The sequence below is a fragment of the Mustela putorius genome, unplaced genomic scaffold (assembly GCF_011764305.1).
Source record: "Mustela putorius furo isolate JIRA1106 unplaced genomic scaffold, ASM1176430v1.1 tig00003962_pilon_pilon_pilon, whole genome shotgun sequence".
In the NCBI taxonomy this organism is placed as follows: Eukaryota; Metazoa; Chordata; class Mammalia; order Carnivora; family Mustelidae; genus Mustela; species Mustela putorius.
In genome coordinates this window covers 21772068-21799225 of record NW_025422106.1, presented here as the reverse complement: position 1 = coordinate 21799225, position 27158 = coordinate 21772068, and the positions used below count along the sequence as shown (strand labels likewise).

Below are 27158 nucleotides of genomic sequence, written 5' to 3'. Positions count from 1 at the left end.
GTTCAGTTGGACAGTGCTACTCTATATCCTATTTCCTTTGGTTTTTCCTGACCCCTCCCTTGGAAACCCCATAAAACAGGAACAGGGACTGCTTGGAAACTTCACTTGAGCCTTCCCCTAGAGATACAAAGCAACAACTTCAGATTCTTCTGACCCAGTGTAGAAGAAATCAGATGTGTACTCTTATCTCTTTCACTTTGTTGTAAACATTCCCAGAAATCATAAAGAATGTTTACTAATATGGGTGCTCAATAATTTATCCTCAGTGAACTGTTTCTGTCTTCGGTAATGGTCCTGAAAATTTTATTTTATGGAAGACAAAAATGTGATGTGAAAAGCTATAGAAACTAGTTTCCATTCTGTTTGGTGAACTTGGTATTATGAATTCCCATCGATCTTCTGTGAATGAGCTCCTTGGACAGTTAAGAAAAGTGCTGCCCTCACCAGAATACTGGCACTCACATAATCTAGTATCATTTCTAGCTCAACTGTTTTTGAAGGAGTTTGTATCATTTTATATCTGAGAATATAAAAAGTTGATGTTTCAAAACAGTACTAAGCCAAAGTAGAACCCAGATTGTTTATGACGTTTCTTCCCAAATAGTTATCAAGATATGATACATAAGTTCATTTAGCCTTTTTATAGTATTTTTAAGTATTGTGTTATATTTCAATAATAATTTTTTAGTATTATGTTATATTTTGAGTAATAAATTTTTAAATATACAATGTAACCTTGGTATTGCACTGAATATATTTCACTGCACAAATTGCACTGAATATATTTCAAATCATAAAATAATATTTTTGTGGTGGTGCTTTATAATTTTTCTTTGTACCCCCAACACCTTGAAATGTCTGGTACGTATAGGTGCTCAATAAATATTTGTTGTCTGGGATGAGTCTCTACTAAAATAAGTACCTATACTTTAAAGGAGAAAAATCTCAAGAAGCTCAAGGTAAATTAGATAAAAATTATAGGTTGTGCCTAATTCAGGCCTCTTTTTCCTGTTGTGTGAAAAAGCTACTCAATGTAAAGAAGCCTGACCTGAGTATAAGCTGAACATGTGATGTATGGTTCCTGTATATTGCTGTCACTTGTCAGCTTGAACTGGGATCTGATCACAAGCTCACAGATCACATTCTTTTGGACCGTCTGTATTCTCTTCTGTAGTTACTTAATTTCAAGATTCGTCACCAGGCTATAAACCCTTCATATTTATACCCAAACGATACTTGTTGCTAGGAACCTGGCTAAGCACACACTTTAAAAAAAAGAAAGAAAGAAAGGAAAGGAAGAAAAAGGAACTACTCTGAAAATAACCCAACTCCATTTTGGGAAGCCATCTTCGAAACAAGTTTTCCTTGTGCTTACCTCATGTACTCAACAAAAATAGTGGTGGAGCTGTCTTCCTTCCTCTTGGATTCTTGCATGATAACTCTGCATCTGGAATTCAGGCCCAGCCTTCCAATGTGGATAACGTGTTGCAATCTTGATTTGATTCTCTTGAGTTCTGGACTCTCTGGTGGAACACACAGTGTTCGATGTTGAGTAACACAGGCCTGCGAGTACAGTGCAAAGCATTAGACACAGCCCACCTAGGGAACAGCCTTCCTTAGCCCTGCAGTGACTCTAGTAGCAAAAGCTTGATATTCCTCATGCTGTTTTCTTATCTTTCTTTTTTTTTTTAAAGATTTATTTTATTTATTTATTTGACAGACAGAGATCACAAGTTGGCGAGAGGCAGGCAGAGGCTTCCCTCAGAGCAGAGAGCCTGATGCGGGGCTGAATCCCAGGACCCTGGGATCATGACCTGAGCAGCACCTTAATCCACTGAGCCACCCAGGCACCCGCCTCGTGCTGTTTTCAATGCATTTTCATGATGTCCTTCCCCCTCCCCGTTCCCCAAGTCAGTTCTAGTTGTAGTAGAGCACTCATTCACTAAAAATTCATATTCAACATTTGTTTTAAATGACAACACATTCATATGTATTGTTTCACTTTAAAATATTTATGATATCCCTATGAAAGTGGTTTTGTTAACTGCGTTTTAAGATGAAGAAATTAAGGATGAGAGAGGGAAATAACTTTTCAAAAGGAATTGAAATAGTGAAGAGGATCAAATCCAGATATTTTGACGAAGTATAACTGCCCAATAAGTGGTAGTTATTATATGTCTGGTTCTGTATATACATTTCTTACTGTGTTACGTAATTTAATCTTCAGAAACATTCCAGTCAAGATAGTATTTTTTTTAAAGGTTTTATTTATTTGACAGAGAGATACAGCCAGAGAGGGAACACAAGCAGGGAGAGTGGGAGAGAAAGAAGCAGACTTCCTGCCCAGAGGGAGCCTGATGCGGGTCTTGATCCCAGGACCCTAGGATCATAACCTGAGCTGAAGGCAGAGGCTAAACAACTGTGCCACCCAAGAGCCCCTTATTCAGTTTTAAGACTTTTTTTTTTTTTTTTTTTTAAGACAGGCAGAGAGAGAGGAGGAAGCAGGCTCCCCGCTGAGCAAAGAGAGCCTGATGCGGGTCTTGATCCCAGAACCCTGGGATCATAACCTGAGCTGAAGGCAGAGGCTTCAACCCACTGAGCCATTCAGGCGCCCCTTTATTCGGTTTATAGATAGGGAAACTGGAGCACAAAGCAATTAAATACTTTGCCTAAAATTATATAGTTAGTGCCCGAACCCAGGTTCCAGAGCCCATCTGATTCCAGAGCCTGTGCACTCAATCATACTTTGCTGTTGTACCTCCCATGTCTGAGGTTCCTTCTACTATACAATGCTGCTTTTCTGGATACATTGGCAAGGAGAGGGTGTCAGAGCCTGGAAGACTGAGTGGAAAGAGAAAATGGTCAATGGCAGCCTTAAGGAGAGAAAGTGGCAGGGGTCTGGGGTAGATTACAGTAGTCCAGAGGGGTGATGTGATAGAGACACTATTTCCCAATTGGTGTTCAATAAATATACATAAACCTCAGAGGTCTTCAGCAACCAGCAATAGTTCTTGGCATTAGAAATTATTTTTGGAGTTGAGTAGGATGCTGTGACTTTGGGGTGAAACCTGCCAATCACAAGTCAGTAGCAATCACCTGGATTTTTTAGACAGTGGCCATTTTTGAGATAGCAATACAAGGAGCTCAGTCAGTAAGTTTTCTTTATTAATTGCATAAGGACCTGACTAACCACCTGTCTGATACAGCTACAGAGCACATGCATTAGACTGATAGTTATATGATAGAAATTCCTTCATTCTAACATGCCAGAATTTAAAGTTTAGGGCTTTTTCTTTGTGCTAAAAGAGTTAATCAAAAACTGCTTCCTACAAAAGCAGGAATTAACCTTTGGACTATTTCTTCTCTTGCAGTAGCACTTGTACCATGGGCTTAGTCCTGCCCCTCTGGAGTGATACCCTAATTCATTTGGATGGTGATGGGTAAGAGCTTTCCCTTTTTATTCTCCTTATAAAAGGCCAAAGGGTGGGGTTCCATCTTAGTGCCCATTCATTAAGCTCAGTGGGAGGCCCATTGTGCCCAAGTAAACTGTCATGTCAGCAACTCAGTGAGTCTTGTTTTGTAAAGTGGAGTTAAAAATACAACTTGCCAGGGCCTCTCACTTCTCTTCTTCTAGGCTGACTACGGTAAGAATCCAGACAAAGAAAAACTAGTTTGTTGGCTCACTCTTTAATCTGAGCATGTGGGACTGTTGCAATGCTCTCCCAGAGGATGATATGTTCTGTTTCAAATAACCTCGTGCCGCCTCTGCCAGCTGTCAGCCTACAGTATAACCCCTTTCTTGTGCCAATTCCTTCCAGTGACCCTCCACCCCCACCTCCTGGTGTTTTTAGAATGTGTCCCCAAGAGACCAAGATGTTTGCTCCAGTTTATAAAACCAGGGTCAGGTTTGCTAAGAACCCACAAGACTTCCAAACAGAAATATATAGCAGAACAGTTTGTCTGCAACTACAGCTGGGAAACTATATAATTCCCTAACTCCAGTGTAGGAATCCATTCATTTTGCTTGGTAGATAAAATCAGACAATTTGTTGAAGCTTTTCAGTCAAGCCCTATTCTCTTAACTTCTGCTTGAAGTGTCTGATGATTTCTTCTATTGAGCCAGCAGTTGCTAGTCTGAGAAATAACCTTGAAAACTCAGAACTGAAGTAACCTACTCTCATTTGTGGATTTTTTATCTCATTCTTTTTTTTTTTTTTCCTTAGTGGGTTCAGTGTATCAACGGATAACAGAGTGCACATATTCAAACCTGTATCTGTACAGGCAATGTGGTAAGAGGACTTTTAATGTCTCTATGAAAGGTTTTTTTCCTATGAAAGTTTTAAATATATTATTGGGGCAATATTTTGTGAGTAGTAGTAGTATTTGAAATAGTACAGTTCTCTATGAAAATGCTGTATGACCTGTTTATATTTTTAAGATTTTGTGTGATCTGTTTGTGTGGCCTTCATAGTTAAAGATGTCCTGGGAGTTCAAATTATTTCAAATTATCATAGTGGAAGACCTTAAGCCTTGGTGAACAAGTGAGATTCAGAGGTGTTCTTAGACTCTGGAAGATATTAATGAATCAATTGCTGGCTGGAACAATTTTATAGGGACACATGGACTAAGGTAGCCCCAGTCTAGAGCCAAATCTAGAACATTACACTACTACAGTACATTAGTGTTCAATTTCTTAGGGTAATCAGGGATATTATTGATAGATAAGTTTCCGTTAAAATTGCTGATGACTGTTTGCAAGACTGCATAATGCAAATAAAGCCTAAACATTGTAGATATTAATAATCATGAGCTGGTGTGCTAACACTTTGTGGCTACTTAACTATGTGTCAGATATTGTGCATTACATGGATTATATCTAATCATTACACCAACTCCCTCAAAATAATATTATTAGCTCCTTATCAGTGATGAGAAAGCTAAAGTTTTGGAGAGGTTATATACCAGGCCTGAGAGCATCTTTTCCATTTAGGCAGAATAGACTCTTACTCTCTTACTCTAAATTATCTAGAAAAATGATTTAATATAACTGGGGAATGGTGTGACTCTAAGATTCAGAGTCTATCCCTGAATTAAGGATTTGAATTTCAGTTTCTCATTCAGTTGCCTGTTCTGTAGTAGAAGTCCTCATGAGGAGCAAAATGGACAGAACAAAAGCCAAACAGGAATAAAGGAGCCTGAAAAAGAGACTTCAGGGAGCTCATTTGCCCTTGAATAATAGCCTTGATAGGCTTGAGGTGGGTGCCTCATAAAACAGAGTCAACTGAACTTAAGAATCTTACCATTTCATACAGTAATTGAGGTGGGAAGAGTTACAGGTCATGTGTTTAAACCAGATTTTTAGATTTAGGGCACATTCCACAGATAAATAAAAGTTTTCTCATGGAAAACTTTTACCTTCCTTGACTAAGGCTCCTTTAAAGGTAACTGACATGTCTATTCCCAGGTACCAAGTAAAACCAAACAGCCTAAGTCCCATAAATGACAGTGTTTTCTGTTACATTTTGAGGAAGAGTACAAAGCATCTTCTTAATTCTTAAGACAATGAAGGAAGATTCAAGTAATAAACTGGTTCAATCTTTGATGTTCCAAAGCAAACTGACTAGTCCTACTTCTGTTAGCTTAGCTAATTCAGAATAAACTTTGGGGGGGTACCATCTGGAAAGCAGTGAACTTAAAGTCACAGGAAAAAAGATGATCTATGGATCAAAGTGGCATTTAGACCAGGTGTTTCCTTCACAGGAAGGTAGTTACTATAGCCTCCAACTCCTGTATGCAGCTGAAGTATCTGAGGTAGCTAAGCCTTGAGTGTATTTTAGGGATCTTGCCCCAGACACATGTGGCATATGCTTTTGAAGCAGTTTTCCCGGCTGAAGACAACATGCATTGACTATCCTCTACATTGCACTTAGCTGGACCTTACCTTTAAATCTATGTAATGAAACTGAAATTCACAGAGAATTCTCTGAGAATTTGATAAACTTCTCTGAGAATTTAGTTCACTTTGAGTAATAGAAGGCATCTTAAAAGAATCTGCAACTTTGTTTTTTTTCTTAAGGAAAAATGTTTCCCTGATAGAAATGGACTGAAATGTTTTTCCATTATCAGATTGCTAATTATCTTATGTTTTAATTTACATTATACGGGGTTGACAAGGACTCAAGGAACAGACATTGTCATTTGCAGTTGGTGGTAGAATAAACTGGAACAACCTTTCTTGAGAATAATTTGCCAATATGCTTTACCATTTTGCATGCCCTTTTGACCCAGTAATTTTAGTTCTGAGAATTTATCCTAAGGTAATAATTGTGGATATGTGCAGAATTTTTAACTATAAGAATGTTTTTCAGTGTTGTAATAATAGCAAAAAATGGAGAACAATTTAAATATCTGAAAAACAGGAATTAGTTAAATTATGGAACTGTTAAAACAATCTAGTTGAAGAATATTGATATAGATGTTGACAAGAAGATGTAAACTCAAATCAAGTTTAAAATGTATGTAGAGGGAGACCAGGATAGCTTAGTTGTTTGGGCGTCCAACTCTTGATTTTGGCTCAGGTCATGATCTCAGGGTTGTGAGATCAAGTCCTGTGTCAGTCTCCGCACCCAGTGGGGAGTCTGCTTGAGAGTCTCTCTCTCCCTCTGCCACTGCCCTGCTCTCGCTCTCTAAAATAAATTTAAAAAGCTTTTTTTTTTAAGATTTTATTTATTTATTTGACAGATGGAGATCACAAGTAGGCAGAGAGACAGGCAGAGAGAGAGAGCAGGAAGCAGGCTCCCTGCTGAGCAGAGATCCCAATTCGGGGCTCGATCCCAGGACCCTGGGATCATGACCTGAGCCGAAGGCAGAGGCTTTAACCCACTGAGCCACCCAGGCGCCCCAATAAATAAATCTTTTTAAGAAAGAAATAAAATGTATATGTAGAATATGGTCATATCTTTATTAAGATCTATGCATAAACAAAAAGACTGGGAAAATCTCTACTAAAACTTTAACAGTAGTTATTTCTCAATGGTCAGACTATAGAATATTTCTGCCTTTTACTTAAGGTCCCTAAATTTCCTAAAGTTAGTATGGATCACCTTTGTTACTGTAGGGCGGGAATTAAACGGTATTTTTCAAAGAAAGATGTAAATGGATTGTAAATGGAATTCTCTCATAATATCCTCTTCCTGTAGGAGAGAGACTTTAACTTTTAGCTAAGAAGACATTTCATTTAACAAATAGTGACTGTGCTCCAACTATGAACTAGGCATTCTTAATAGGCACTTGAGATACATCCATAAACAAAATGTAGAATGATCCTTGCTCTTATGTAACTAATTTCCTAACATTTCTGGCTTTAGCTTTTCCCAAGTATATAACTAAAAAGGTTCTTCTCAAATAGAAAAAAAGAAAAGCAAAAAAAGGGGGGGGGGGATGGGGGTACTTTCAGTTTTGTTTACCCTTCTTGGGTTCCTGAGTTCATGGTCAGAGATTTAATTAGTATAACCAGAGCTATTCTTAGAAAGTGGCTCAAGTGTATGAATAAATGGTTTAAGGAGACTGGGAGACTAAAGCAGCAAGAATGATAAATGTCATTAGATTAGTACTTTTGGGGCATGAAAGGACATGTCCTCAAGGCTTAGGGACATCTATCTACGTGATCTTTGTGGACCCTCTAAGAATCATAGGAAATATACACTGTAAGATGATTCTGTGTCAAGGGAAACAAATATTTATATAGTAAATGGTTGAGATCTTTAGTTCTGTAGTGATACAACATACCCACAGCATGGTTTCAACTACAAAATCATGAGCTCCAGAGGTACCCAGACCTATTTTTCACTAGTGGGTTGTCAGTTCTCCTGCCACTGTCTACCCCCGTCCCTAATAATGCATCAGCAAGAAGTGTCTAGCCAATTGCTATGAATAGGTAATATAATCAGAATCAGAGAACCTTAAATTCCAGGGAATAGATTCTCCAGAGGCCAAATTCTCTAAGATTTAAAAATTGAAAGAATTTTGGGTACACATGGATTATTGGCTTTTTGATGTCTCCAGTTCTACAGTGCTCATTTCCAAGCGTATCTTTCAGGTCTGCACTACAGAGTTTACACAAGGCTTGTGAAGTGGCCAGAATGCATAACTACTACCCAGGCAGCCTGTTTCTCACTTGGGTGAGTTATTACGAGAGCCACATCAACTCAGATCAGTCATCAGTCAATGAATGGAATGCTATGCAGGATGTGCAGTCCCACCGGCCTGACTCTCCAGCTCTCTTCACAGACATGTAAGTCAGCTAACTCAGGATCACTGAAGTGTTCTCTGTTATATCCTAGGAGGTTGTAAGCAACATGTTCCTCCCTAATCTCTCTCTTGGAGAATTAATCTTATCCAGTGATATTAGTCAATGTCTATACTACACATCTGCCACACAAAGAACCCTATTCTTTCTGTTGTCTGCAAAGGCCTAAGGAGTTTCACTCCTGGGCACAACGGAATCTCCATAGTAAAGAATTGCTATACCATAAAATCCCATTCAGATTCCACCAATTTGACATTTGAGTTTAAAGGGAGTTAGGCTGAATTCTGCCTTTGCATTATCTGTGAAAGAAGCATTTGGTAAGCAAATTAATGACACAGAAGCTTTTTTGTTTTGTTTCATTTTAAAATTCTATTTTTAAGTAATCACTACACCCAATGTGGGGCTCAAAGTTAGGACCCCAAGATCAAGGGTCACATGCTCTACTGACTAAGCCAGCCAAGCACCCTGACATATAGAGAAACTTTTAAAGGGATGTTTCCAATAATTAAACAAGATGTTTCCAGTCAATTTAAAAGACTGTCTAGGATAGATACTATGCTAATTTTAAACTGATTTCTATTCACATATTTTTAAAAAATAATTTATAATTCAAGTCTTTGACTCAGCCCCACCATTGCCTTTTTAGGTCTTTGTCAGTGAGATTTTATTAAATCTCACTGTGAGTTGGATAAAGGCCTGAGGTGGAGTTGATGTTTTTTCCTTTTTAGGTCTATGTGTTGAAATTTATGTGACTATTTTCGAAATTAATCAGGATGTTTATTTCTCCCTGAATTGATCTTTCTACACTTCCAAGGTACTCTATAGATGGGAAAGAAGAGTAGCTACTTACTATCTGACCATACAGACCTTCACCTTCAGATTCCTAAATGGATACCAGAACAGTTCACGGGTTTTTTTGGTTTCGTTTTTTTGGGTTTTTTGTTTTGTTTTGTTTTGTTTTAAGAAAATGCTTAGTTTGGATAATAGTGTAAACTTATTTTTACTGAAAAAGGTGAAATTTCCAAGAATTGTGTGAAGAGAGCAAGCAAAAAAGCAGTGGAAGCTTTTTGCATGGGGTGTTACTGATACTAAGACCTCCTTTTCATTAGCCCTTAGTCCTTTGAAGATCCCACAGTAAAAGATAAGGATTAGTCTGGCTTTCAGAATCTTGGGAAATGTTACTGAGTTCATGCTTTATAGATGGTTGATGGGTATTAAAGAAATGAGTGTCTCATCTGGCTCAAAAATGGACATTCTAAAACAGATTTACATGAGACAGAGAAAACCCTTCTTTTCATTTCTCATGATTTTGATAAAGAAAATTTGGATATTACATCAGAAAGAAAGAAAAGGAAAGAAAATTGGCTATAATCTGTCTCTATCCCCAAGCAAAAAGAGTGATGTAAAGAGTAGTCCCTGGCGCATAGTAGAAGCTCATTAAATGTTACCTCTTAGTATGTACCATATAACCCGGATTTTAAGATACATTTACTAACCAAATGTCTGTCACAGAAAAACTGAAAAGCTATAGGTCATAATATTATAATATTATCATAAAATAATAATATCATAAAATGATAATCTCTGATGCAGGGATTTTCAATGATTTTGTTTTTCTTTGTGTTTTTACATATTTTCCGGACTTTTGTCTAGTGAAATTGAGCAAGAAAGTGTATTTGTATTGTAATGTTTTTTCCATTTCTTCCTCCTCCCTAAATTGACTAGAAAAGCCTAAAACACAATGCTGAGCATACAGGGACAATGTGTGCCAAAATGGATTTAAGTACTCTACTGCAAATAAAGTTTGTATTTTGAAATACAAGGAAGGGGAAGAGGGAACATACATGTATAGTGCCTCCAATGTATGTCAAATATTATGTCAAGCATTTCATACATGATACCTCATTTAATCCTCATAAGAACCTCATGAGGCAGATATGATTATTATGAGGCGATGTGATTTTTATCCTAATTTTATAGAAAGGGAAACCCACTCAGAGAAGGGAAGAAATTTGTTCAGGGTCATACCACTGGGAAGTAGCAGGACTGATTAAAACCCAGGTGTGTCTGCTCCCAAACTACTCTGTCCCAGAGAAGTATTGTGAAAGATTAAGAGAAAGATTGCTAACTAGGAAATCTAACTCATGCACATGGGTGGTAAAATTTGTTTCTATCAGTATTTTTTATTGGAAGAACGATATGTATCACTTTCTGTCACTAGCTATGTCTAGGAAAAATGGTGAGGAGCATGATTAAGATCCTGTCAAGACAGGGATGCCTTGGCAGATAGGGAAAAGGCACAGGCGTTATCTGTATTCTACAGGGCTCATGAGAAACTATGAGCCCAAGTGGTGGGGAGCCCGAAGGTTGTGAGGTCAAAGCAGCCATCTTTGGAGATTACTGAAGCTATTTTTGCAGCCAGTGATAAGGCGGTAGGCAGCAAGGGCAGGCAGGATGCCTGAAGGCTTAGTCCATTTCCATCTCCAAATAAGGAGGTGCAGAGCAGATACCTTTCTTGAGTAGGTAAGAGGGAAAGATGAGACAGAAAGTCCTTTTTGTCAGCCTCACTCAAATTCTGCATAATATGAAATAGTGCTTTTAGAGAGAAGCATCCAGTTACAATGAACCAATACCTTTCTAGTAATTGGAGAGTTGACTTCATAGTTTAATTTCTATTAAAGTTCCAAGGGTAATTTTATTTTTAAGAGTTAGAAGATTAAGGGAAGCAACATAATCCTGCAGGTAGAGTGTTAGGCTGGGCTGAGAATGCTGGTTCTCCTGCCAGTGTATGTGATCTTTGGCATGTCATTTAACCTTTCAGCTGTTTATTTCCTTTATCTGTAAAATGGGGATAACAGTTTCACAGAGATGTTATGAGAGCTTTTATGAAAAGAAACACATTTTAGATGAAAGTACTCTGGGTAGTTAATCCTTAAAAACCCATTTTGGAGTGAATTTGCCTCAATGAAGAAGGCAGAAATCGTTCTTTTGTCTTTCCTGTCTCCTAGAATGATAGTAATAAATGGTCAGCATTCAGTGGCATATTAAGCTGCTGAAGACGTAGTTCCATCAGTGGGTTATACCACTGTTCTACTCAGCTTGGTATTCTAGCTCCACGAGTGGTAGTCAGGGATACTTGATGAAACAGTATGGCTGTGATTCTGCGTTAAAGTGGTATACACAGTAGTATAGCTTTTTGTCTTTATTCCTTCATAGATGCATGTGGATATATTTTAAAGGATTTTAGACATGTACATCCTCTTCAAGTAATAATTTCTACACATTGACATTCTATGCATTGTGAAAAGAAACTTTTTTAAGTATTTTTTTGCTTTTGCTTTTGCTTTTGCTTTTTTTGCCATGCCCCCAGAATATCAATGTTTGAGAGTAATAGAGGGAAGGTCTGCCAATTTGGAAGCATAATCAAATGGCACATGAATTAGCCTAGTCAAATTCCTGCCTAAGAAAAATCACCATTTCTCTCCTCAGACCAACTGAACGTGAGCGAACAGAGAGATTAATTAAAACCAAATTAAGGGAGATAATGATGCAGAGGGATTTGGAGAATATCACATCCAAAGAGGTAAGAGACCTTGAGTTCTCCTTGTTTCAAGGCTAGGAGTGTGGAATAACAGTAGGTATGGGGTTAGAAATAGTGAGTGATTGAAAGCACAGAGATACTTTTCAGAGATTAGTAAAACATGTCCTCCTTGTTTCAGATACGAACTGAGTTGGAAATGCAAATGGTGTGCAACTTACGAGAATTCAAGGAATTTATAGATAATGAAATGATAGTGATCCTTGGTCAAATGGATAGCCCTACCCAGATTTTTGAGCACGTTTTCTTGGTAAGTCTAAGAGCCACTCACAGTGCTGTGCCAAATCTAGTCCATACCAGCTCTGGAGGAGCAACTGTTAAATTTTAGTATATTTAAAATTAAATGTAACTTAAAAACAAAGGTAGTAAGTATTCAAACCTCATCACTTCCTAATTTTTTACTACATTTAACTGTTATCTGTGCTCTTAGGTTATTCACATGTATTATATGGTGGAAATGTTAGATAATGGTGTGCTTCTGCTCCTATCTTCCCTATTCCTCATTTGGTGATGTCAAGCTGGTAGATTAAAATTGACTAGTGGGAAAATTTACACCAAGGAAGTAGGCAAATGCTACAAATCAGGTCCTTCCCCTTCACCATGGATTGTTAAATATCTCATCTGTTCTTCATGACAGTCAAAAGTCAAATACAGACCAGTTCACAATAGTTTGTTTTTTTTTAAGATTTTATTTATTTATTTGACAAACAGAGATTACAAGTAGGCAGAGAGAAAGGAGGAAACAGGCTCCCTGCTGAGCAGAGAGCTCAATGCAGAGCTCCATTTCAGGACCCTGAGATCATGACCCCAATCCGAAGGCAGAGCCTTAACCCACTGAGCCACCTAGGCACCTCCACAATAATTGTATACAGTGTATACAAATAGAATGATACTTTGAGGTCATTCTTTCAGATTTGCCAAATTTGCCTTAAGTCTTATATATCTGAGTAGAGGAGGTAGGAACTACTTATGACTGAGAGACTGTTGGACTTTTAAACATTTGGAACTTTATAGCTAGCTACATTTTGAGTCCCCCAAATATTTTTGTGTTTGCTAAAATTTCAGTGACTTAAAATTGTTCTTCATGGTTTCCGAACATTCAGTGACCTGAAATTAGCCCAGGGACACCTTTCTAACTAATGGATTAGGAAAGCTTCTAAAATCCCATTTTTCTCCCAAATATTAAAGACTTTTTTAGTTTCCATCTGTACATGGTAGTGGGAATAAGGTTAAAAAGGATAATTAAAATCAGTGGGAATGTCAGAACTTTGTTTTGCTTCCACTTCCCACACACTTGAACCAAAAATGCTAACAAGGAAATAAATTGATTGGTTTGAATTTCGCTTCCTTTCTCTGGTGAGGACATTTGTGAAATGATAAGAAGCTGAGAAACAGGAAACAAGAGGAATAAATACAGAGGAACTGACTAAATTGGATCATCTTACCCCTGAATATTCAAGAGTTTGTATCACCAGGCAGTCAGATTTCATGCCATTGAAGGCTTGTGCCCTGAATTAACTTTGTGACAGTCTCAAGTATGTGTACTTGCACAGTGATTCATAGCGCTCTATAGCTATGAAATTACTCATGAAAAGCCGTGAGCTGGAAAGGGAACTTTTTTTCCATTACTTTAACTTCACCAATGTGTTTTGCCGTTTCTGGGTGTAGATCATAATGCAAAACTATCATTGACCTTTCCATTTGTAAAGCACTTGGCTTCGTTGTCTTTTGCGTCTACCTTCATGAGGGTTCAAGTATTCCCTACTGGTGTATTGTTGGAAAGAATTTTTTGTGTTATCTATAGAAAACTTATGAGTCACTCATTCAAATGGACCCTGCCCCCAACTGTGTCTGTGTAACATGACTAATTTTTATGAAGGGCAAGTGCCTGTAGCCAAAAATAGCTCATGTTAGAAAATGATCAGAGCTATAAACTCGGAAGTCACGTTTGCATTAGCTTGTATTTTAACACCAAAAAGATGTGGACATGATGAATATTAAATACAGTTACTGTCAGACTGTTCAATCTGTTTAATTTTAATTACTTCCCTATGTCTCTGGTACCACCCCCCTCAAGAACTACCTTCTTTGTTTTTCCTGAAATGATATAATTTAGAACATAGAGAGAAATTTTAGTGGTACTCTTTTTTTTTTTTTAAGATTTTATTTATTTATTTGACAGAGAGAGATCACAAGTAGACAGAGAGGCAGGTAGAGAGAGAGAGAGGAGGAAGCAGGCTCCCTGCTGAGCAAAGAGCCCGATGCGGGACTCGATCCCAGGACCCTGAGATCATGACCTGAGCCGAAGGCAGCGGCTTAACCCACTGAGCCACCCAGGCGCCCCTTTTAGTGGTACTCTTAGCAGAAAAAATAGTCCGCTTCTCCCCAGATAAGTCTCTAATCAACTACAAATTAATTTGAGTATTTGTACCAGTATATCCATCCTAATATTTCATAATTGTTGGCATAGTCTTCTGTCTTGGCTTTTTTACTTATTACAAAAATAATTCATGTTCATTATAGAAAGCTTAGACAATTTAATTTTTTTAGTGAGCTACATGAGGTCCATTCCTTTCTATTTATTTTTTGATTGAAGCATAATTAACATACAATGTTATATTAGTTCCAGGTGTGCAACATAACGATTCAACAATTTTATACATTACTCAGTGCTCACCACAGTAAGTGTAGTCACCATCTGTCAGCATACAATGTTATCACAACATTATGGACTATATTCCCTATCCTGTATGCTTCCATCTCTGTAATTTACTAATTTTATGACTGGAAGCTTGTAACTCTTTTTTTTTTTTTTAAGATTTTATTTATTTATTTATTTGACAGGCAGAGATCACAAGGAGGCAGAGAGGCAGGCAGAGAGAGAGAGGGAAGCAAGCTCCCCGCTGAGCAGAGAACCCGATGTGGGACTCGATCCCAGGACCCTGAGACCATGACCTGAGCCGAAGGCAGCGGCTTAACCCACTGAGCCACCCAGGCGCTCCTGGAAGCTTGTAACTCTTAATCCTCCCCACCCAGCTTTCCTCTGGCAGCCACCAATTTGTTCTCTGTATAGAGTCCGGTTTTACTTGTTGATTTTTTATATTTCACCTATAAGTGAAATGATAATGGTATTTTTCTTTCTCTGACCTCTATTTCACTTAGCATGATTCTTGGCATATTCTTCTGTGTTGGGTTATTTATTACAAAAATAATTCATGTTCATTGTAGAAAGCTTAGTTTCAAAAGACAGTAACATTTAATCGTCAGCAAAAGAGATAAACAGAGACACCTTTTGTTATATAATATTCCAGTCTTAATTTTTTAACATGTGTGTCTATGTTTTTGAAAAAGGGAAATCCTGCTCCACTTCAGATATAATTCTCTTTTTTAGAGAATGGATATGTTCTTTCCATTGTGAATATTTTTCTTATTTGGGAAAAACTTGCAAACTGGAGAATTCTGAAATTTAACTCTTATCCAACAAAGTGAGTGCATGAACACTTCTTCATCAATGGCTTCCCCCTTTGTTTGCACCACCATATCCTATATCCAAACCCCTATCTCTTCCCTCCGTGAGTCTGTGCTCTGCTGGCTTTCCTAGCAATTGACACGGAAGAAGAGGTCTTATTCAAGCTGCAAGCAGTGGTGTTAATTTTCTGCAAAGTCATTTCATCTTGTGCGTAGCTGTCATGCCTGGAGTGCAAGCAGATTGTGTGAAGGGAGGCAGCAGGATTTTTCCCCTCCCTTTAGAAGAATGCTCAGCTCTGCAGTGCAGTGCACAGAGATGTTTATTTAAAAAGGTGTCCAGCTGGTATGGAGAAGAAAAGTATAAAGCATAGTTTAAAGAAAATCCACAGCAAGAAGAGAGGAATGATTGGTTGGGAGCCAGGGTATTTCCAGAAGAAGTTCTTCCACACCCTTAAGAGTGTACCACTTCTCTGAGCTGGAAGCCTTTGCCCAACCAAGTCTCAATATCAACAGTTCTCCTGGAGGTTGTCCAGTTTGGCTGAGAAAAAGCCAAATGTGAACAGAGACCCTTTGCTGAAAGGCAGGCAGCTTTCTTAGGAAACACAGGAATATTGGACACAGCCAGTAATTTTGTTCATGAATAAAAACGAGTCGATTTTTATTGCTGATGGTCATCTTTTTTAATATTTTTACATTACAGAATAATGTTTCCTTTTCAAAGAAAAGTTAAGCCTCAAATTGGTAGTTACTTCTGTAGGTGCAGAGAAATGAAGGATATGTGAATAGATGAGACTTAAATCAAATGGGCTATTTTAATTATTCATGATTTTGTCCATCAGCTGGAGATGTGTAGCATGAACTTTTCTCAGAAGGAAAAATTAACAGAACTCTTATGCCTGGTTGCCTTCATAATGTGACTCACAGTATTGTGGCTGTAGGTATGGTACGTTGAAGAAGATTTGGACAAGGCACCGGCCCTTGGAGATTATATCGAGTTATATTGATCCTAGCGGAACCTGAATACAGTCCTTCTTATTTGCTATGAATGTGCTCTCTTCTCTTTTGCTTGGAGCAATTGGACCCTCACAAGGCTATTTCTAAGTATAATATTGGAAAAGAAATTAGTCATTTGGGGGTGCCTAACTGGCTCTGTCAGTAGAGCATGCAACTGTTCATCTCAGGGTCATGAGTTCAAGCTCCACATTGGGCATGGAGCCTACATAAAAAATTTAAAAAAGAAAGAAAGAAATTAGTCACTCGGGCCTCTGGGCTATGGCACAGTGTAGGGGAACCAGAGTGAAAGATGGAAATGAACTTACTTAAAAATGTATTATAGTCTCAAGATTTCATTTTATACTTTAGTAAGATTTGAATGTGCTTTGCATAATTATATAGAACATAGTGAAAAACCCCATGGAATTGTGTCATTGTAAGCCTGAGAAGCATGGAGAGGGGGGAAAAAAAGTCTTTGGAGGGCTCCAGGGGGCTAATATGCATAGTATTTATATTGAGGGCAGAAAAGTAATTACACCACGTTGACTGCAGTTCTTCCTTTCAGGTTGAACCCAAGCACAGTCCAAGTCATGTTATATGGACTTCCCTGAGTCAGTAGCCAAAGCTTTTCATTTATTTTGTTTCTGGGTATGTGCCATTTCAGATTGTCAGGTTGAATTTTCTCTGGACAGGTAGATGAAAACCATGAACTTATCCCATCATGTAAGGGTTATTTCCATCTAGCTGGACAAAGTTCCACAGAGGATTTAGACTTCTAAATTAAGAGGTGAAGTGGTCACATTTCCTTGGCTACCATTTAGCCTCTCAACCATTATTGCTTGGCTTCTGTCTCCTTGAAGTTCTTTACAGTTCTTACCTCTTTCTTTGGTGTGGCAGCTTGTTTTCAAAGGTTAATAAGCACAGAGTCTTCAGAACCTCCCTATTTTTTTGAAAGCAACTCAGCTGAGCTCTCAGGTCTGTAGAAAAGATCAGTTGCCCATCAGTTACTGTCCTTTTCCTGAATGGAACTTCATAGCATCCAGTTCAATAGCCAAATTAAATAATGTATCACTTGTCTTGTGATGATAATGCTTACATAACATTTACAGTTCTCAGAGTGCTTAATTTACTGATCTTATTTGGTCATTCATTCAATAAACATTTGTTGACTCTTTTTTTTAATGCCAGGCGTGAGGCTAGATACTTGTCCAATCTGATCTGTTTCTATAAGGAGAGAGTAATGAACCATATCAGACAGATATTCATGGAAGGCCAGGGGCTAAGACATGGAAGACGCCTGGATTAGATAATTAGAAGTGGTCATTAGTAACACTAGCAAGAGTGATGAGGGCAGAAATCATAGAGCTATAAGTTGAAACATATGGGAAGGAATAGATTTTATTTCTATGAATCATAGGAAGGGAAGGGAATAAATGTCTAGAAAGAATATCTAGAAGAGAATTCAGGATAGAAAGAAGGTTTTTGCACTTTAATATGGGAGAAACTGGATTTTGGGGGGGGGGGGGGGGGGGGTTGGGGGTTGGGATGGGGACTTATAAACAAACTTATTTCTCATAGTTCTGTAGGCTAAAATCTGAGATCAGGGTGCCTGCATGGTCAGGTGAGGACTATATTCTGGGTCATAGACTTCTTTGTATTCTCACATGGCTGAAAGGATCAGGAAAACTTCCTATTTGTGATTTGAGAAGGTACCCATTTAGGTATATAGGACTAGGGTGGGAGGAATGTCCATTTTACAGGTAAGGAGAGCAAAGACAGAGAGGTTAAGCAATTTGCCCAGTGCCCTACAGTTGGGACTTGAACCTGAGTCTTCTAATGCTAAATTCCATTTAATGCATAATTCTAAAATAGATAAATTCCTACTTTTAAATGTTTGCCTTTTCAAAAGAGATGAACAGATAGTCCAAAGATAGAAAATGGACCTGAGGGGCACCTGGGTGGCTCAGTCATTAAGCGTTTGCCTTCAGCTTAGGTCGTGATCCCGGGGTCCTGGGATCGAGCCCTGCATCAGACTCCCTGCTTAGCAGAAGGCCTGCTTCTCCCTCTCCCACTCCTCCTGCTTGTGTTCCCTCTCTCACTGTCTCTCTGTCAAATAAATAAATAAAATCTTTTTTTTTTAAGTGGAAAAAAAAATGGACCTAAAGCAATGAAAAGTTGTTAACTTTTACTTTTAAGAGAAATGCAAATTGAAATTACACTGACATACATTTCATGCCTAACAGATTGGCAAAAATTCAGAAGCTTAACCACACATTTTGTTGGCAAAGCTGTGGGGAAAGTGACACTCTCATACATTGTTGGTGGGAATGCAGAATTGTTTCAGCCTCTATGGAGGGGAATTTAGCAATGTCTAACAAAACTATGCATTGGCCCTTCACCCAGCAACCTCACTTCCACAAACTGAAACAACATTCATAGGATACTAATTGAATAAACTATTCTATCACTATCCTATCCAATGAAGTGTTATATAGTAAGAAAGAATAGGGAAGATCTCTGTGAACTGTGATAATGGAGTGGTTCTGAGGACAATTGTAAAGTGAAGTAAGTTAAGAATAAAAGTATCTGTAATATACTGCTTTTTTTTTTTAAGATTTTATTTATTTATTTGACAGAGAGAGATCACAAGTAGATGGAGAGAGAGGCAGGCAGAGAGAGAGAGAGGGAAGCAGGCTCCCCGCCGAGCAGAGAGCCCGATATGGGACTCGATCCCAGGACGCTGAGATCGTGACCTGAGCCGAAGGCAGCGGCTTAACCCACTGAGCCACCCAGGCGCCCTGTAATATACTACTTTTATGTAAGAAGTGGTAATAAGGATATATTTGTTGTTGTTATTGATGTTGTTTTTTTCAAAATAAACATAGATAGAATAAGCCAGAAACTAATGAAGATGGTTACCCTTGGAGATTAAAGAGATTGAAGTGAACTTAGTGAGACTTCAAGTTTACTTTTTTTTTTTTTAAGATTTTATTTATTTTTTTTTTTTTTTTTTTTTTTTTTTTTTAAGATTTTATTTATTTATTTATTTGTAAGAGAGAGTGAGAGCGAGCACAGGCAGACAGAGTGGAAGGCAGAGTCAGAGGGAGAAGCAGGCTCCCTGCGGAGCAAGGAGCCCGATGTGGGACTCGATCCCAGGACGCTGGGATCATGACCCGAGCCGAAGGCAGCTGCCCAACCAACTGAGCCACCCAGGCGTCCCTATTTATTTATTTGACAGAGAGAGATCACAAGTAGGCAGAGAGAGAGAGAGAGAGGAGGAAGCAGGCTTCCCGCCGAGCAGAGATCCCGACGTGGGACTCGATCCCAGGACCCTGAGATCATGACCCAAGCCGAAGGCAGCGGTTTAACCCACTGAGCCACCCAGGCACCCTCAAGTTTACTTTTTAATAAACTTTTGACTTTCAATCTTATGAAAGTTTGGCATATTCAAAATCAGATGGAAAAAACACACCCTAAATTTGAATGCAAACAGGAGCTAGTGAACCCAAATATATAGCAATTGGATAACTTCACAGAAGGAAATTAATTTGGGGTGCCTGGGTGTTTCAGTAGGTTAAGTGTCTTGATTTCACCAGAGGTCGTAATTTCTCTGTCCTGGGTCCTCCGTGGGGCTCCCTGCTCAAGTGAGGAGTCTGCTTCTCTCTCTCCATCTGTGCTGTCTCTCGCTCTTGCCCTCTCTCAAGTAAATAAATAAAATCTTTTTTAAAAATTATTTTAAAAATAAAATAATTATTTTTAAAAGAAGGAAATTAATTCAAATAAGTTGTGAGCATAATATTCTGATTGAACCTCTTCATAGGAAGAGAAAAGAACTGCAAAGAAAATTTGAACTTAATAGATTGTATTTGGCTATGATATTGGTGTAGTAATGTTGAAGTTATTTTGTAAATAGAGTTAATGAGTTATTGGAAACCAAAGTTATCACTGTGAAATAGGTGAAAGGTAACAAAGGGGCAAGAAAGAAAGGGAGAACCTTGTGGTGTTAACTTTGAATTGGAGGTACCAGTATAAATCCAATTTTTTTTAAAGGTTTCATTCATTTATTTGAGAGAGAACATGAGCAAGGAGAAGGTCAGAGGGAAAAGCAGACTCCCTGTGGAGCTAAGAGCTTGATGCGGGACTCAATCCCGGGACTCCGGAATCATGACCTGAGCTGAAGGCAGTTGCTTAACCAACTGAGCTACCTGGGTGCCCTCAATTTTTTTTTTTTTCTTAAGTAGGCTGCACACCTAGCGTGGAGCCCAAGGAGGGATGCTCAAACTCGTGACCCTGAGGTCAAGAACTGAGCTGAGACCAAGAATTGGGTGCTCAACTGACTGAGCCACCTGGTACTCCTGTAAATTCAATATTTTTTTTTAAATATTTCCTGATCTGTCCACTGAAATTTAGAAGCAATAACACCCAACATTTATGAGCATATCTAATTAATGTCCAGGTTTTTATTGCAAAATATCATTCTTTGTTAAAAGAAACCAGGGCTCCTTGGAGAAATCACTAATTCCACTCACAAAGTAAATCTAGAACGACTTCTTATGCCAGAAAGCAAGCAAATACTCAGAAACTAGCAGGATCATATCAAAAAGAGCTTGCCTGCTTGAAGAGAATTCCCACCGATCAAATTCAGGATAATTTGAGTGTCAGGGGAAAAAATGGTGTTGGATTGTATAACATTCTAAATACAAAAAGAATTCAAGAATGCATAGTGGCATTCAGAGTGTAAGGAATGACTAGGTGAAACTCTCTTTTACAAAGAAGAATGCCAGCTCCCATGCAGAAGGAATAATAGAATTAGAAAACCACAATTTTGTCAACATCCAGTAAGATAAATTTTTTGGACAAGGTCAGCAGTTAATGCTAAAACCATAGGGTAAAAGATTTTTGTGAAACAAGATATTCACCTGACTTTAAAGATCACTAATACCTAAAGATTACTAATTACTTATTAAAAAACCTTTACAGTATAGTAGTGGGATGTGGCAGATACAAAGGTTACCAAGAATTCAGGTTCAACCTAGCAAACAATGTGACAAACGGACGTTATGTGCCTCAAGATTTGATGCCATAGGAAGTACACAATACCAGCATTATATTATTCTTGACAAGAATTTTGATCTGAATCTAATTATCAGGAAACAAATCAGACAAATCCAGATTGTGAGGAGTTCTCCAAGATTACAAACCTGTAGTCTACAAAAATGTCAATATCATGAAAACCAAAATAAATAAAGTTGGAGTAAACTGTCTAAGACCAGATTGAATGAGAAAGAGACATGGCAGGGCACCTGGGTGGCTCAGTGGGTGGCTCAGTGGGTTAAAGCCTCTGCCTTTGGCTCAGGTCATGGTCCCAGGGTCCTGGGATCGAGCCCTGCATTGGGCTCTTGGCTCAGCGGGGAGCCTGCTTCCCCCTCTCTCTCTGCCTACCTCTCTGCCTACTTGTAATCTCTGTCTGTCAAATAAATAAATAAAATCTTAAAAAAAAAAAAAAACAAACAAAGAAGGAAGGAAGAAAGAGACATGGCAACTAAATGCAAAGTATGATTTTTTAAGATTTTTATTTGTTTATTTGAGAGAGAGCGCATAACCTGGGGGAGACACCTTTCCAGCATGTGATCTTGAGCAGAAATTATTTGAATTATATGAGGGCTGGTTTTCTGATCTGTAAAAATGAAGCTCACTTTTTTGCCCTATCATTTGTGAAAACTAAATGTGGTCATGTATAAAGTACTGGACCTATAGAAGGGAACCATGATAGATGTTGTTGGTTCTGCTTATTCCCTTATAGGACTCCTGTTTGAGTATTGTATTTTGTTCATTTGCTAATACTCCCTAACCTTGTTTTCCGTTGTTGTTGTTGTTGTTTCACAGGGCTCAGAATGGAATGCCTCTAATCTAGAGGATTTACAGAACCGAGGGTAAGCACACATCGCAATTGCATTTATCCCCCTGTTATAAATCACTGTTCTTTTTTACTTTTTCCTGTCAAATAGGTGTCGGTGAGTAACTTTCAGCCTAAGAGTTGCTTCCATTTGATTCTAATCAGGTGTAATCTAATAAAAAGTTAAGTGGCCATTCTCCCACTGTTCCATCCTCCCCCACACACGTCCCAGAAAGAGCACTGTTTCAGAGGAAAGGCTTTCCAAAATAAATGTGCATGCCTTTCCTGCTCTTTAAAACAAATGTAGTTATTGGTTACTTTTGTTTGTTTTTAGAACAATTTAAGGTGCACAGTAAAATTGAGCAGAAGGTACAGAGATTTCCCATATACCTCTGCCCCCACACATGCATAGCCTCCCCTATTATCACTGTCCCTGCCAGAGTGGTGCATTTGTTAGAACTGATGACCCTACACTGATACGCATGTTGTAATCATGCAAAGTCCATATTTACATTACAGTTCACTGTTGGTATTGTACATTCTGTGGCTTTGGACAAATGTGTAGTATCATGCATCCATCATTATGGTATCACACAGAGTATTTTCACGGTCTTAAAAATCCTGTGTTCTGCCTATTTATTCCCACCCCCACCCCTGGCAACCACTGATCTTTTTACTGCCTCCACAGTTTTGCCTTTGGTTCCTATTTCCTTGTAAGAGTACACAGCTCTGCATATGTCGGGTTCACAGCTCTTCCCTCAACATTTATTGACCATCTTCTGTGGGCCAGGTCCGGTGCTAGATACTAGGGACCCAAAGAAAAATAAGACTCAGTCTGCATCCTTTTTTAGTAAGGTGCTTGAAATCTAAGTAGGTTATAAATGTAAAATGGACAAGCTTCTGAAATTGAACAAGAATACCTACTTTGTATTAAGAAATGTGCCCCTAAGCAGCATGGTTATTGAGTTTGATTGTAGCTATTGAGAACACCATCGACATTCAGCAAGCAAAAAGCTGCCATTCCTCTTCCCTTTTGACTTCTTAGCTAATGTCTAAATTTTTCATTGAACTTGGCCATGCTAACTCTTAGGTGCCCAGCGATAAGACTTACTGACACCCAGAAGTAGGGATGGCTAGTTCCTGGCCGCCTGTTTTCCCAGCTATAAGCCAGCCTTCTGGTTATCTTTAGCGTAATTAGTTGCATACTCGCTACTTTTCCTTCGAAAGAAAGGTATGTCATAATTGCTAAAATGAACCTGGAACAAGACTTAAGCCAGAGATTTATACAAAGAGTTCTTGGGGTGGGGAGAAGTTGGGAGTGAATCTGGTTACTTAATTTAAGATGTGAAAATAAATAGAACTTGGAAGCTTTAAATTGATTAGGATTGAGTCTATAGAGTTCTTGAAAATAGAGACTGTATCTTGGTTTTACGTAAAACATATATCTACTTAGCTCAAAGCTTTATACCAAGAGGGTACTCAGTAAATGTGAAGGGACAATAGAAAAATTGACCGTAACTTGCCAGAAACTAGCATGTAGATACAGTGTTTAACATGAAATCTGAGCTTTGATACAGCCAGTTCTTGCCAAATGTATTGAAATTACATTATGCACATATATACTTTGACTTATAACACACACACACACCCTGCTGGAGATGATACATGTTCATCTCACTTACTATTTATAATGCTAAATTATAAAACACAGATGTATTTATCTTAAAAGACAGTATAGGTAGATGGTCAGACATCTACTTAGATCTTGTTTCATAAATTCACTGGTTCTTAAAATCTTGTGGATTAAGAATTACGGTTACAAAACATGTATACTACCCCTTTTGGATTTAGGGGATGATTTTGGGATTTTCAGGTCTAATTTTGGCAATAAGGCCATTTTCACCCCATCTACTAACTTCAGAACCCCAAGTAAAGTGCCACTTCATATAGAGATGTCAAAGAAGTTTCAAGGCGTGCTAATTTTTTTAAATTTTATTTTATTTTTTCAGTGTTCCAAGATTCATTGTTTATGCACCACACCCAATGCTCCATGCAATCCGTGCCCTCCTTAATGCGCACCACCAGGCTCACCCATCCCCCAACCCCTCTCCCCTCCAAAACCCTCAGTTTGTTTCTCAGAGTCCACAGTCTCTCCTGGTTCGTCTCCCCATCCGATTTCCCCCAACTCACTTCTCCTTCTTCCAATGTCCTCCGTGTCATTCCTTATGTTCCACAAATAAGAGAAACCATATGATAATTGACTCTCTCTGCTTGACTTATTTCACTCAGTATAATCTCCTCCAGTCCCATCCACGTTGATACAAAAGTTGGGTATTCATCCTTTCTGATGGAGGCATGATACTCCATTGTATATATGGGCCATATCTTCTTTATTTATTCAAAGGAGTGCTAATTTCAATTGGTAGTGACTGCCTTATGGTTCTCTAATGAATAGGATTGGGAAGCCTTGTTCTATCATAATTCATTAGTGCAGTATGAGATTAGAGGTGGGAGGTTATTCATTTTTATTTTAATTAAGAGAAGTGTGCTTTCCTTTTGACAGTTTTATTGAGATATAATTCACATATATTTCACCCACTTCAAATGTACACTTTAATGATATTTATTATTTTTAGAGAATTGTGCAATAATTAATTAGAACATTTTTTCAGCCAAAAAGAAAGTTCTATACCCTTTCAGAGTCACCCCCATTTCCCTTCTTCCCCAGCTTCTAGAAACTACTAATATGTTTCCTGTATCTATAGATTTTCCTATTCCGGACATTTCATTTAAATGGAATTATATAATATGTGCACTTTTAAGAAGAGTTTCTTTTACTTTATATTTTCAAGGTTTATCAATGTTGTAGCATGTGTTATTACTTCATTCCTTTTTTTTTTAATTGTCAAATAATGTTATTTTGTTTGGAAATAACACTTTTTATTTATTCATTCATCAGCTGGTGGACATTTGAGTTGTTTCCACTTTCTAGCTATTATGATTACTGCTGTAACCATTCATGTACAAATTTGGGAGTAAATTTATTTTTCATTTCTCTTGGGTTTATACCTAGGAGAGGAATATTCTGGGTCATAGAGTTACTCCATGTACTGTTTTCCACAATTGCATGTGCTTGCTTTTTAAATTAAAAAGAAAAAAAAATCCTATCTAGTAATGGACTTTGATGCAAAGTTAAAACATTCAAATCATGTTTCAGAAAAATTTTGGTCTCTTGACCTTAACCACAAGATGGATCAACTCTGACTCTCCCTTTCTGTAGTCATTTCTCTGACTTCAGAGACTGGGTTTGTAAGATCCCTATGTGTAGTTCCACAAAGGAAGCAGCTTCTGCAGAGCAAAATAAATGAGTCCATGTTGTGTTGTTGGAGTAAACTCTAGTGACATCCAAATCCACACAGCACTGAGAAAAGATAACCATTTGGCAAATTAAGCCTAAGCATTTACTGTAATTGTACAGTGAGAGAGACAGCAGAAGATATTTGTGATACAGAAAGCCTTCTCTATAAGCCTCTGGGTTATGCGAGAACTCTCAGTCACATCTGCTGTGACAGCCAGAACTGCAGCCTAGAGAGTTAAGAGAATTTTAGGTCCAACTTAACTCTGACCCTCCCAGTCCTGGTCTCTTTCGCCTTTCTTATAGTTTACAGAGAGTAACAGAGCAAAATCTAGCATTTAGAAAGAGAGGAGGAAATATTCCCCTTCCCTCTTTTGTTGCTTTTTGTTTCTTTTGAGGTAGACGTTAATAGTCTGATTTAATACAAATGACTTCCAAAGAATAAATTAAGTTTCTGGTAATTTTATTGACTAAAGAGAAATTGTCAGATCCTGGACCTTAGGTTGATTCTTTGAAGTAAAATACAAGGCATATTTTCAAAAGACTATCAAAGATGAGACTGTGTCACTGTACATAAACTGAGAATGGAATTTAGATATTGAACTTGGTAGACAGCTTTTCTCCCAGTAATTCGTTTGTGCCCAGGTATGTCCTGGATTCTGTATTATATGGTTTCTGTACCAAATCAGTATATAGCTTCTTTGTTTTTTAGCTTTCTTCAATATTTTAGTATTCAATTTCAACCTAAGAAGTCAACTATAAGTAAGAACAGTGCTGGTATTGGATTTAGCCTGAGTAGTAAAGCGCACATTCTCCCTTGGTCCCCTTGCAGGGTGCGGTATATCCTGAATGTCACTCGAGAGATAGATAACTTCTTCCCAGGAGTCTTTGAGTATCATAACATCCGAGTATATGATGAAGAAGCAACAGATCTACTGGCTTACTGGAATGACACTTACAAATTCATCTCTAAAGCAAAGTGAGTAATGGTCCCACATACATGCTCTGACCTATGTACCCCCTGCACCACACATGGCTGGGTCCTGCGAGCTATAGACAGCTTACTGTCTGTACTCTGGAGAAGGAATTAAACAAAAAAAGGAGACTGAGGTTCCTTCATCCTGGGGAGAATTTGACCGGTGATTCCATACTCTCTGTAAGTAGATGAATCCCCTGGACGAAGATAATCTCCTGTTGACTATTCGTTCCCACTGATCCCGAGATAGGTAGGGCAAATGGAAGATGCTGCAAATGCAGTAGGAGTGAGAGAAGGAAGATGTTCTGAAGGAAGGTCTGAGTTGCCAAAAGAGATGTGGGAAAGCTAGAGAACAGAGATGACTCCAGGTGGGTGGGATACTGAGTCCTCCTTTCTGAAGGAAAGACTAAGAAAAACTTAGTCTTGGAACTCCTTTTTCATTCTTCTCCTTTACCCTTATGGGGAACAGTGAAATTTTCCTCTGGCCGTTCTGTTCATGTCATCTTTAAATTAATTGGTCCTTTTAGTGAAACTAATAGTATTAATGTAATGTTTAGTGTTAAT

General features: G+C 38.2%; 1 protein-coding gene across 7 annotated transcripts in view; it reads left to right on the top strand.

Annotated features, from left to right (window-relative positions):
* SSH2 (slingshot protein phosphatase 2) overlaps nucleotides 1-27158 on the top strand; it is a 248908-nt gene that overhangs the window by 199976 nt on the left and 21774 nt on the right. For 5 of the 7 annotated variants that reach the window (XM_004746924.3, XM_004746927.3, XM_004746926.3 and 2 more), the window contains 7 exons: nucleotides 3372-3440; nucleotides 4224-4289; nucleotides 8099-8293; nucleotides 11798-11891; nucleotides 12028-12156; nucleotides 22254-22300; nucleotides 26451-26597. In XM_004746924.3, coding sequence (XP_004746981.1) covers nucleotides 3372-3440; nucleotides 4224-4289; nucleotides 8099-8293; nucleotides 11798-11891; nucleotides 12028-12156; nucleotides 22254-22300; nucleotides 26451-26597 — 747 coding nt within the window. Of the gene's footprint in view, nucleotides 1-3371; nucleotides 3441-4223; nucleotides 4290-6163; nucleotides 6235-8098; nucleotides 8294-11797; nucleotides 11892-12027; nucleotides 12157-22253; nucleotides 22301-26450; nucleotides 26598-27158 lie in introns of those variants that run through there. The other 2 variants (XM_045070260.1, XM_045070259.1) reach the window with 1 other exon arrangement.